The 12598-nt window shown below is 46.4% G+C and overlaps 2 protein-coding genes across 6 annotated transcripts; one reads left to right on the top strand and one right to left on the bottom strand.

Annotated features, from left to right (window-relative positions):
• Nucleotides 1–678: 678 nt before the first annotated feature.
• Nucleotides 679–4802, bottom strand: LOC117141543 (ubiquitin-protein ligase E3B). 2 transcript variants are annotated; one of them, XM_033305046.1, is made up of 7 exons: nucleotides 4648–4802; nucleotides 4105–4594; nucleotides 3662–4042; nucleotides 2981–3606; nucleotides 2802–2920; nucleotides 1476–2656; nucleotides 679–1414 (listed from the first exon to the last, which is right to left on the bottom strand). In XM_033305046.1, exons 1-7 carry the CDS (start codon nucleotides 4800–4802, stop codon nucleotides 1130–1132), a joined length of 3237 nt encoding a protein of 1078 aa, XP_033160937.1. In that variant the 3' UTR covers nucleotides 679–1129. The 2 variants fall into 2 exon arrangements, with proteins under 2 accessions (XP_033160937.1, XP_033160938.1); XM_033305047.1 differs by having other exon boundaries at nucleotides 1130–1414; nucleotides 1476–2653.
• Nucleotides 4803–5541: 739 nt separating this feature from the next.
• LOC117141542 (protein Smaug) lies at nucleotides 5542–12562 on the top strand. 4 transcript variants are annotated; one of them, XM_033305044.1, is made up of 4 exons: nucleotides 6152–6395; nucleotides 7682–10148; nucleotides 10206–10791; nucleotides 11695–12562. In XM_033305044.1, the coding sequence occupies exons 2-4, from the start codon at nucleotides 7780–7782 to the stop codon at nucleotides 11734–11736; spliced, it is 2997 nt and encodes a 998-aa protein (XP_033160935.1). In that variant the 5' UTR covers nucleotides 6152–6395; nucleotides 7682–7779; the 3' UTR covers nucleotides 11737–12562. The 4 variants fall into 4 exon arrangements, with proteins under 4 accessions (XP_033160933.1, XP_033160932.1, XP_033160934.1 ...); XM_033305042.1 differs by lacking the exon at nucleotides 6152–6395 and adding an exon at nucleotides 5542–5676 and having other exon boundaries at nucleotides 10206–12562; XM_033305041.1 differs by having other exon boundaries at nucleotides 6150–6395; nucleotides 10206–12562.
• Nucleotides 12563–12598: the final 36 nt, after the last annotated feature.

Genomic DNA, 12598 nt, shown 5'->3' with positions numbered 1-12598 from the left:
AAATTACCTCCGGGAATGCAGATTTAGTGCGGGGATAAAAACACGACTCTGATATTTAGGAAAAAGGATCATAACTTGCTTACAATGTTTAATGTATTTATGATTAGTTATTCATTCATTCTTGATTTGTTTATAAAATTACCTAAACTGACTTTTAAATAATGTCTAAAATATCATTGATCCTGAATCGTTTATGTGTCTTTGATCATCTGGGGACATTTGAGGATCCTGCCTTAATCCCTGCTCGCATTTCCATTACCCGTCTCCGGTCATTAGTCATTCGGCAGGCAGATATGCAATTTCCGGTAATTCGTAACTCGACTAGCTTTGCATAAACTCCCAGCCATATTTCCGCTTATTCACCAGCGGACGGTACGGTCTAAGTGCCCCTGACCCTATCCCGATCGCGATCCTGACAACGACGACGACGACCCTCGACGAGTGTGACTCAGGCAATTAGCGGAGGAAGTGAGTCGAGGAGTTCGGGTCAGCAGACGGATTTGTGTCATTAGCGCACTCGCGCAGCTCGCCACTCGTGTCCGGCTTCATTTCCATTTTCATTCAGTTTTCGGTCTGGAAAAACCCGGGGAAATCTGAGCAGCGCTCACTAATTGCAAGTTTGTTATCTTTGGGAACGCGCTTAGGCTACCTTACGCTAGATAAATCTGATAAACAGGCTTACATTTTGCACATGAATCAGACACATAGATTTATTGTTGCTGGTTTTTTTCTTTCGTGGTTTACATGTAACTTTTGGCTTACACCGTACGTGGGTTAGATATTTGTTGTGTGCCATTCCACAATTTACAATATTTACTAGACATTTTCTCTTTTTCTCGTTTATCATCAGCCACCACATTGGATTGTTCGTTCCAGTATTCGTAATTCAGCTTGCTATTTCTTGTGTACTCTTCGTTAGTTTATTATAGTTTTATCACAGCTATACGTTTATGTTTATTTGTTAATAATTGTGTTTCATATTGATTAAATATGTTTCTCAATCCGTTTGTGATGCGGCCACAAAAATATTTGAAATACATTTACACCAAATTGCCTACGAAAGAATACTTAAGAAGGAATAATAACATATTTCAATTAGGTAATAAGTAGGGGAATATTTCAAGCTGTTTTAGGACAACTCGAATCCGGTGTTGCTGCTCACAGCATAGCGAAGTTTGTCCCGCAGCGTGGACTTCTTTTGGTAGTTGGGCAGCTTCAGCAGGTTGAAGCAGGTCGACGAGGTGGGCAGGCGATTGAGTGGATCCTTCTTACGTATGGCGAAGAAACCGCGAATCACGCTTCCGATTGTGTCGCCCGTATCCTCATCATCACCCACCTCCACGCAACGAATCGAGAAGGGTGGCTCCAGATGGGCGAAACCCAAGAGCGGCGGCTTTGAGCAACTGGTGACAAACTGAAAAGTTGAACCCGGTTGGTTAGTGGCACCAATTTGACATGAACTATGAACGACTTACCTTTAGGAACAGCTTGCGCTCCTCCTCCGTGAAATCCTTGGCCAGGATATCCCAGAGCCAGACCACCACGCAATGGGAGTCGTGGAAGCCACCGTAATAATGAGTATGCTTTTGGAGATCCTTCAAGTCCAAAGGGCTAGTGTCCCCAGAAATAAGCCGCTGCAATTCGGGAGGCGAGAAAAGAGACAACCATTCTGGATTGATGATGCTGCGGAAGCCACGATTGAAAGCTATTGTCTGCTCGCGTATCTGGGTGTTCATGTGGAAAAAGGCCATGTAGTGTATGTAGACCAGCTTGTTGTGGTCATTAACCACACGCGACTTGCCACCCGGATGCAACGCGAGCGTGACAATTTTGCCCATTACATCCTGGTCAACGGAAAAGGTAAGGTTCAGATCGGATACATCTTGCTTATAGTGTTTGATGAAGGTAAGACTGCGATACAACTCGTTGTCCAGCGACGGCAGCTCGTCCATGCAGGAGTACAGAGCCTGTTGCGTCTGGCCGAGAAGCTGGGACAGGAAGAAGGAGGCAAACGGCACGTCCACCACAATGCCCTCGTACACCGCCTTGCCCAGCATGCGGCCCACGAACTCGAAGAGCTGCAAATGATTGTCCTGGACGTAGGAAATGGGCGAGGGATATAATCGCTGATCCGAGGTGGTTTTGAAGAGATTCAGCGACGGATCGAACACCTTTTTGATGGTCTCCTCAAGGAATTCCTTGAACACTCCATCCTGATCAATTCCTGCCTCGTGCAGTCCTTGTTGATTGATGAAACGCACGCGGATAACACCTTTTAGGGCTTGCGTGGGCTGGGCGGCCAGTTGCCGGTAGCCATCCTCCACAATACGATCGCGATGAATGACAATCAGTGCGGAGCGAGGCGAAGCGCAGGCACTCTCCGTCAGACCCATCACCGCCTTCTCATTCTGCACGAACTTGCGGAATAACTTGACCCGATCCTTGTGCGGTATAATGTGCGGCATCTTGGCGAGCAGTAGCATCGCGTTCCTCTTGGCCTTTTCCAGGTCGTTGATGAACGTGGAGGGTTTCACCTCTGGTATCAGCCAGTGGTTAGGTGGCGTGAAGAGGCGACGGCAATCGCGGCGGTACAAGCAAAGCATCAGAGTGTGTAGCGAGAGGAAAACCGGATTCTGGACAATGTTCTTGGCACCTGCTGGAGATTGCAAAGTGCATTTAACATTTTCAGTCAATTAAATATAATTATAGTCTGATTCTATTAAATATAAATTGCTTATTTATAGCCGATGCATTTAGACTAACTAGGGAAAACTAATTAGATTAGATTAAAGCAGACTTACCCAAAAGATTATCGTTAATAAGCTTGTAGAGAATATTATTTAGGAAGTAGGTCAGCATCACGTAGTCGTTGAGTTTGAAAGGATTCTGCTCCGTGTACATTTCGTATTCATCCAGAATCCTGCAGAGATGGTTTAACATGTTTTAAAACTAAGTTCAGTTTTAAAATGAATCTACATACGTTACGTAGTGCGTCATGCAGTCGCAAAAGAGCATTAGCATGGCGGTCTGTGGCGTCTGCAAGTTTGATTCGGACTTTAGCAGCTCCAGATACTCCTTCATGCCGCAATTGGGGCCAAGGGACGTGATTAGCAACCAAATATCATATAGCACATTGTCGTTGTAGCAAATGCCAGTCAGAATGTCCAGTTTCATCTGGGAAAGCGTGTTGAGGGCGGCATAGTACATGCCGCAGATTCGGGACACCTGCACCACCTCAGCATTATCTAGCTTACGCCACTTTTGCTTGGACTGCTTGCTGCTCGCCACTCCCATTAGGTTTACACCTCTCGTGGAGCTGCGCTCCAAGGCCCGACGCAGCAGATTCGATGTGGATGGTTGTTGGGGAGATTGGAACTCGATCCGCTCGTAGTTAAGATTGATTTGCTTCAAGAGATCTCCCAGCAACAGTTTTATGCAGCGATGATCCCACAACATGTGGAACTGCTTCTTAATCAGTGCCACATTCTGATTCTGTGAAGGCTCTGCACCTGGAGTATGCCATCCTAAGAGCTCGTGCCACTGAGTGAATACTCCCTTGGTGGTCACCGTGTTGGGTATTAGTTCCAACAGCGATGTGGCGGTTTCCTATAAGGATTTAGCTTTAAGTTCCTCAATCAAGAAGCGTTTATGTAAAACTCACAGTCAGTAGTGGATAGGCCAACTCCTTTGACTCGCCTTGGCCATCGATGTTGAACAAATTCACTATGTTTCCCAGAAAAGCCAGGGACTTGGTGCCCGGCATGCTAGTGCCGAACTCCTCGAACCACTGCACGTCCCCCGAAATGCTAAGCGCCTTTTTAAGCAGCCCCAACGAGGAGAACTGTTCCAGGCACTGCGGTACACTCTGGTGCAGATGGTAGATTAACGCGGGCACAGACAGAATCTCCGACAGAAACATGGCCAGTAGATTTCGACTGAAGTTGCCATCGATCAGGGGACGAAGGCAAAGCGTAATGATGGCCACCAGGGTGACGGGCTTTACGGACAACTCCTCGCGAACAGTGCCGCGTAACAAAACGAGCTGGAGGATAATATGGAGGATAACATTAATAAGCTTAATAAAAAATTAAAAGTCCCATTTACCCGCATGATTTTGTAAAAATCGTGCTGCACTAGATGACCTTGAATATTACAGCAGATTTTTTGCATGGCCGGCTGCAGTTTCTCGAACTGAGCATTCCTGAGTATGGCCCACGATTTGGGCGCCGTGAAGACCACCAGAGTGTGCAGAAAGAGGGCAAGGGACAAGCTGTCGGCATGATTCTCCGGCTTCAGCTCCGGCAGCAATGTCAGGCAGTTCGTGAGTAGTATCTTGATGTGCGCGATCCAGGGCAGGCTGCGTTCCTTAAAAAGACATAGGGCGGCATAGGAGAGCTTGGTGTTCTCCGACTCCATTGCCTTGATAATGTAACGACAAATGCACTCCAGACGCTCCCGTGCACGCACATCGCCCTTGTCCAGCTTGATCTGGGTAAGGTAGCGACGTAGCACCGGATAGACAGTGCTGGCCACTAGTTCCAGTTCCGCATCCTTATCGTCCTGATTCTCAGTGAACATGGCATCGAAATCGAGTCTGCAAAATGTGTTACTAGTTGGGTTGTCTCATAAATGTAGATGGGCACTTACATGATTCGTTTCTGGTACTTCCTACGCGCCGCATATCCCTTGAGCGTGGACTGCAGCAGAATGGCCGCTTGTTCGCGTCGCTTTTCCAGCGCCCGCTCCTCCCGCGCCGCCTTCGTCTGCTCCAGGAAGCTGGTCTTTTGGTTTTGGGCAAACATTTTGCACTGCAGCAGGTTGATTGTATTTTGTTGATGATGTATTGTTGTTGGCGAGGGCTTTTGTTTTCGTTGGGATGGTGGCCGTTCCGGGATGTATTTATCGTTTCAATCACTTCCTCGAGCTGAACGCTATCCCAGAGCCTTGGTGCAGTGCATCGCTGGATTTTTCTGCATCGTAAATCGAGCAAATTGAAAATGAAAATACCTTATTTTGTTCCAATTGGTGGTACAGTGTGACCGTCTCCGCTTCCTGTCAAATAACCGCAGAAATAGGGCAAAGCGCGGAGATCATTTTTTTTGGCAATTTTCTAGCTAAAACAGTGGGTTGAGTCCGTGCTGCGTTAGCAGGGTCTCGAACCCAGGGTAGCATTGTTGTTTGTTTTGTAGTCCATCACCAAGAGAAAGTAATCGATAACCGCTTGCAAGAAACATCGACTGTATCGAGTACACATCGATTTTTGTTCCAGCACTAGCAACGCTGCGTTCGCGTGAATAAATAATTAATTAATTGCTGAAAAAATGGATTAGCTGGCGATAACATGCATCCGACCAAGTGCAACAGCAGCCGTGCGCAGTACTCAGTAATCAGGCGTTTGTGAGCGGAAGCGCCATGAAATGTGTGTCTAAAAAAAAGTAATGGTTTAGCAAAAACAACAACGCTAAAGCCCAAAAGTGCTAATAAAAAGTACACACATACGCACTCACACACACGCGCGCGCGAGCAAAGGTGAAAATTATAAATTAATAAATACGCGATCCGATAGCATATCAAATTAGCAAAATATGCTCGATTCTCGTGCTGATCGAATCAAAACTGTGAATTGCAACAGAAAATAATTTCAAGGTTTGCAGCAGGCGAATAGAAGGCGAAAAGGTAATTGAAAAATAGAACGAATTTTGGCACAAGCGCACTGTAGCTATATATTTTTGTTGTCTGGCCGACCGTGGCTGGGTGGGTGGGGCGTGATTTTGGGGGCCAATCTTGTGTGTTCTGTGTACTGTGAGCTGCTGCTCTGTGTGGTGAAAACAACAAAACCCGCTTCCCCCGCAGGAGCCCCACCCCTCTCGCTCACATGTAATGCATGTAATTTACCGCAATTTTGCTCGTGCATTGCTCAGTGTGTCACTCTCACTCGCACACATACCAGTGCCGACGAGCTCAGCAAGGTCTCCGTCTGTGTGTGCGTGTTAGTGAGTGCTCTCCCCATTTTCTTGACAGCAGTAGCAGCATCAGCATCATTCCTGTCAGAAAAAAAAGGCGCGCGCTCCTTTTCGCCCGTTTCGCTCTGCCTGCCGCTGCGCTGCTTCTGCAGCTCCACCATTTTCTTTCTAAATCGCTGACGCCAGCGCCAAATCATTTGCCATCAGCCGCTCCTCCTCCGCGGTGCTCCCCACTGCAGCTTCTCGTCTTCAGCTGAGCTTCGCTGTGCTAAACCAATTCTTCTGTTCTTTGTGGTTGGATCTGCAGTTTTGCAGATATAATCAAATTTATTCGCAACGTACATATGTAAATAAATGCGTTTGGAATATGCCAAGCGCCTGTGATCGCGACTGCTAAAAGGGCAGCCAAAATACGAAAACATATAAGAGCGTGTGAGTTTGTAGTATCCTGTACGTTTTCGTGTGTGTGCGTGTTTGCAATCTTTGAACTTTGAACTTTTGTTGAACTTCGGTCATTTTTTTTTTGTGCAAGCCGGTTAGAAAACAACAGCAATTGCAGTGACGCATAACCTCAAAGATCGTGCATGCACAAGTACCGTTAGATCGAGTCGCGCCAAACGACTTTCTTGCGCTCTCAGTCTCGCAGGAAAATGTGAAATTTCATATAAAACGTTACGTTATATAGTAAAGAAGTTAACATCGGTAAATTCCATAGCACTGGCTTTGCTTTAAATGCAGTAATTGGGGTCCGTTATGTTTTTCTGCTTGCTCACACACACTAACCTAAGTTGGGGTACCAATACACAGACATTGCCTTCGGCTTAGATTACAGTCAACACTCGATGTTGTAAGCCGGGAAGAAAGAATTAAAATACAGCGATTAGCTCTTGAAACTAACACTATATTTTACATTAAAAAAATATATAATTTTATTTTCCAAATTCTGCATTGACTCCCATGGTTGATTTGTTCAATGTTTTGTGTGCTTACTGTGGAAGCAACAAAAATCGAAGAAAGTCGCCAGAGTAAAAGCAATAATAACAACAACAGCAACGGCGGCAGAAGAAACAAGATTCAAAATGGGCACAAACGAAACTAAATGAAAAGTGCGAAACTGCAAAAAAATACAACCTAACCAAACTTCTCGCCCCCGCTCTACTTTCCCGCCCGGAAATCAAAATCCGAACGCCGCCAAGTCGAAATCAGCGATTTCGTATTTGAAATGTTTGTTATTTTATTGATTTATCGTCCCTCGTCATTTGCGCCATCAAAGCGAATCGAAGGTGTTATATATTTGTTGCTTGTTTATTTGCTTTCCTGATAAGCCAGCCGACCAAGCAAATGCTAATTTCCATTCGTCAATTACAGATAATTGTTGTTGCTATTGCGCTTGTAAATTTAACAAATTAGCGAAAACGGATTTGATTAAATTCGAACGTTATTTGCGGCTTAAAGTTTATTTTATTATCGCTGCACGGCACTCTAATCCCGAGTGGAGCAATGGCGACAAATCCATGGAATAAGGGAGAAGCTATTGATTGGATCACGTGGTTCGAAATTGTGATATTTTCCTATGGAAGTGATTAAGTTGGGCTAAAGAAGGCTTCACCCGAATGATACGACTCATTAAGCATAAACAATTTTATTATTACAGTCATAAAGTTTAGCTTTACATAATAGCTCAATTATTAATCCTATCCCGTTATCTTTACTTGCAGCAACGCAACCAAATAACCACAAAGAAGCCGTAACAAATACAATACCATAAACTATAATAGGCACTATCCCCAAAAAACAAGAAGCAACTAACAACGAGATGAAGTACGCAACTGGAACTGACAACGCGATGACCTCCGGCATCAGCGGCCAAACCAATAACTCTAACAGTGCATCCAACGAGATGCAGCCAACCACATCAACGCCTACTGCAGTCCACAAGGAGGCCACATCCACGGCCACAACGACGGCGACATACGCCAATGGCAATCCCAATCCTAGCGCCAATCCCAGCCAGAGCCAGCCGTCCAATGCGTTGTTTTGCGAGCAGGTGACCACAGTGACAAATCTCTTCGAGAAGTGGAACGACTGCGAGCGAACCGTCGTGATGTACGCGCTGCTCAAGCGGCTGCGCTATCCGAGCCTCAAGTTTCTACAGTATTCCATCGACAGCAACCTGACCCAGAACCTGGGCACCTCGCAGACCAATCTGAGCAGCGTGGTCATTGACATCAATGCCAACAATCCGGTGTACCTGCAGAATTTACTCAACGCCTACAAGACGTTCCAGCCATGTGACCTGCTCGACGCCATGTCCTCCTCGTCGTCGGACAAGGACTCGATGCCGTGCTACGGCAGTGATTTCCAGATCACCACGTCGGCGCAGTGTGACGAGCGGAAGCTGTATGCCCGCAAAGAGGACATTCTGCATGAAGTACTCAACATGCTGCCACTGCTGAAGCCGGGCAATGAGGAGGCCAAGCTTATCTACCTGACCCTTATCCCAGTGGCCGTCAAGGACACCATGCAGCAAATTGTGCCCACGGAGTTGGTGCAGCAGATCTTCTCGTACCTACTCATCCATCCGGCTATCACTAGCGAGGACAGACGTTCGCTCAACATTTGGCTGCGTCACTTGGAGGATCATATCCAAGCGGCTGCGGCGGGCCTGACAAATCGCAGTTACTTCCTGCAGCCCTCACCGCAACTGGTAGCTGGTGGCAGCTCAACAGGCAGTGGTAGCTGTTCCTCTTCGGCGACCAGCTCTTCGACGGCCTCCTGTTCGTCGGTGGCTTCATCCTCGTTGTGCCCGGCAAGCGGCAGCCGTTCCTCACGCACCAACGACTGGCAAACGATCGCCCCGCCCAGCAAGCAGTTGCAAAACAAATTGGCCGGTGATTGGCGTGGCAGTGGAGGCGGCAGCTCCAGCGGGTCGATCAATCCACTCTGTGATAATCTTAATGGTATTACCCTGAACGAATTAGCTTCTAGTCAGAACAGTCTCGGCCTGTCGCTGGAGGGCAGCTCTTCCCTGGTCAACGGTGTGGTCGCCGGAGCAGGCTCAATGTTGGGAATCGGTGGTGGCGACGATCATGACACGTCATTTAGCAAGAATGGCACGGAGATTCTCGATTTTGACCCGGTGACGGCGGACATGGGTGAGGCCTGTAGTCTGGCCAGCAGTAGCCTTTGTGGACGTAACGGTGGAAATCCTGTTGAGGATCGATCGCAACCTCCGCCGAATCTTCAGCAGCAGTTGCTTCAGCCTCCTCCCTACGCCTCGATCCTTATGGGAAACGTGGGCGATCAGTTCGGAGAGATAAACCGGTGGAGCCTGGACAGCAAGATTGCAGCCCTGAAGACGCGTCGCTCTAACAGCCTTACCACGCAAACGATCTCTAGCTGTTCCAGCTCCTCTAACTCATCGGTGATCACGGTCAATGACAACTGCTCCAATTCAACGGAAAATCTGGCACAGTTCGCCAACAAGCCCCGTAGTTTTTCCTTATCGATTGAACATCAGCGCGGAGCCTTGATGAACAGCGGTTCCGATACTCGACTGGATGAATTCAAGCCCAATTATATAAAGTTCCACACGCGCAACGTGGGCATGTCGGGAATCGGACTCTGGCTAAAATCCTTGCGTCTGCACAAGTACATCGAGCTGTTCAAGAACATGACGTACGAGGAGATGCTCTTGATCACCGAGGACTTTCTGCAGAGTGTTGGCGTCACCAAGGGCGCCTCCCACAAGCTTGCCCTTTGCATTGATAAGCTGAAGGAGCGGGCCAATATTCTTAACCGGGTAGAACAAGAGCTGCTAACGGGTCAAATGGAGCTGAGCACGGCGGTCGAGGAGCTAACAAACATTGTGCTGACACCAATGAAGCCACTGGAGTCTCCGGGACCACCGGAGGAAAACATTGGTTTGCGTTTTCTTAAGGTCATTGACATTGTGACCAATACGTTGCAGCAGGATCCGTATGCTGTCCAAGATGACGAGACTTTGGGTGTGCTTATGTGGATTCTAGACCGCTCTATCCACAACGAGGCATTTATGAATCATGCAAGTCAACTCAAGGACCTGAAGTTTAAGTTGTCCAAGATGAAGATCTCCATGGTTCCCAAAATGCATCACGTTAAGCCAGCCGGCGTCGGGCCAAACAATGGGAACATTAACAAGCCAAGGTAAGGTTTTGAATAAGATAAAAAGTTATGCATTTTAAAAATGTGCTTTTATTTTAGATGGAATGGTAAGACTCGCAAATGCGATACTAAAAGTGGCAGCAACGATAGGATTAACAACCGCAAAAACTCCAACGACATGCTAAACTTTTCGCTAAATTGCTTGCCGCACCCGCTGCCCCATCATTCGCAGCAGGCTCCGCCGCCTCTGCCGCAGTTTGACTACAACGGCTATGGCGGCGGTCCATCCCATCAGCCGCAGTACAAGAGCTCCTCGTACCCAAGCTTCATGGGTAATCCTCAGCAGCAGCCACCACCGCCGCCGTCTAGTAAGTCACACCATCATCCCCAGCAGATGCAACAGATGCTGCAGCAACACAACCACTTTCCAGCGCTGCCTCAGCAGACGCCACCACAATCGCATCGCCGGTCGCTGAATAATCTTATTCTGGTGGCCGGAGGTCCGCAGCAACCGCAGCAATTGATATTCAAGCCCGGTCAGGGAGTGCTCACCAACAACGGATCTAACGACAACCTGGGATTGGAACGCAATCAGCAGCCGCAGCAGCAGCAGCAGAGAAAACTTAGCGGAGGAGTGTCCAGTGCGGAGCAACAACCAAAGAAGACCATGGCAGCTGTTGTGATGGTTAGTAATCCTAACCAGAATCAGGACCAGCACGATCAGCCCCAGATCCTGATCAACAACAATAATAACAACAGCATGCTGAACAACAATTTGATTAACCAGCAACAGTTGCAACTGTTGGCAGCAGCTGCCGCCGCCGTGGGCAGTGGCAGCTGTCTGTGCTCCAATGGTGGTGGTGGTGCCTGTGTCCACAATCTCTGTCACCAAAGCAGCAAGAACAACAACCATGGCGTAGACCATTGCCTGTCCCAGTCACCGTTGGGCAGCCTGGGCATGTCGCCCCATGTCACCGAGTACAAGATGAACGACTTTAAAAGCCTAGAACAGCTGGAGACGTTGTGTCGCCAAATGACTGAACAGGCAATGAACTGAGCAAGATTCTGGGCTATCTGAGTTTTGAAATCATCATGTAATGGCGTTAGATTTGAGGCTGCCAGCAGTTTTTGTGTTCACTTAGCTTTGAGCCGTGTTTGATGTTTGATTTCATAAACGAACATTAATGTTTTTATATTTAGATATTTAAGATTCGTGTCTGTTTGTGTCGCGTCAAGTTGTCCACCCTGCGTCTCCTTTCACATCCCGTTCTGTAATCGTTTTTAGTTAGTAAGACGATAGTTTGTTTTAATGTTAAGTTTATTAACTGTATGTCAAGGCGCCCCCAAAGATATGATCAACTGACTCGGGCCCGCAGGACCAACGGCTGGCCGGTGGACTTGTGGAGCCCCGACGGAAATCCCATGTCGGCTGTCAGCGGGGGCGTGGCATCTTACTGTCAATGTTATTAATGTATAGGTTTCGTAAATGTTGTCGCCATTTATGTAGTTAAACTAACAAGCCAAGCCCCACAACAAAAAAACACACACACATCGCAACAACAGAATACAGTAACTTCTCTCTACCTAGGAAAATTTGGCCAAATTTGATCAACATTTTACGCTATTCTAAACCCCAATCACAACATCGACTATTTCACTCACTATCAACAACGTCGCCAAATGAAAGAAATACCCCGCTTTGAACGACGACAAAAAAAGTTTATCTAGTAAAAAATTATAAAATGAACTCTGCATCGTGACCATGAGACTGACTAAGATTACTTTTCGCAACTATAAAAACTAGAAGGAAGAAAGCTGGATGGAGAGGGAATTGAAAAGTGAGAATTGAGAAACGAGAGCTGAGAATTGTTTGCGCGAATCAAAACTAGGCTTGCTGAATGAAGTAGTAGTCACATAATGGATATGTTTATATATACACGTACACATAATTTATTTTAAATTAAAAGGAACATATTTGCTGAACCGTAACTGCACCAGAGGAAATCGCAACGGCGGAAACTACCACTAGACTAAACTTTAACAGAAAAGAGTTTCAATGTTTCACTGTTTGTGTTTGAGAATCGGAACCACATATTGTATTTTGCATATTTAAGCGTAAGCCAAACCCATGTATTGCATACCGATCATGATCACCATTGTCATTGATTAGATTATCTCTACTATTACTATTATGTTTGCTTTAGTCAATTGTTTATAATGTAAATGGCAAGCCAATCACTCGATATGTTATGTTTTAGTTGTTTTTTAAAAATTATATATATTTATATATACAAATGTATGTCGCTAAGCTTAGGTTCAAACAAAAAACGACGATGGGCCAAGCTGGAAAAAAGAAGGCAGCCAAAAAATATTTACCTTAAGAGCGTAAAAACGTGTAGTCTAATTGTAAATGTATAAAACCGAACAAATGCATGTGTAAAAATCTTGGTTGGAAATGTTTTTGTTTTCTAATTTTTCGTCGATATTTCCAA

Source organism: Drosophila mauritiana, chromosome 3L (assembly GCF_004382145.1).
Source record: "Drosophila mauritiana strain mau12 chromosome 3L, ASM438214v1, whole genome shotgun sequence".
NCBI classification, from domain to species: domain Eukaryota; kingdom Metazoa; phylum Arthropoda; class Insecta; order Diptera; family Drosophilidae; genus Drosophila; species Drosophila mauritiana.
The sequence above is the reverse complement of the archived record's forward strand: the minus strand, read 5'-3'. Positions and strand labels throughout refer to the sequence as shown.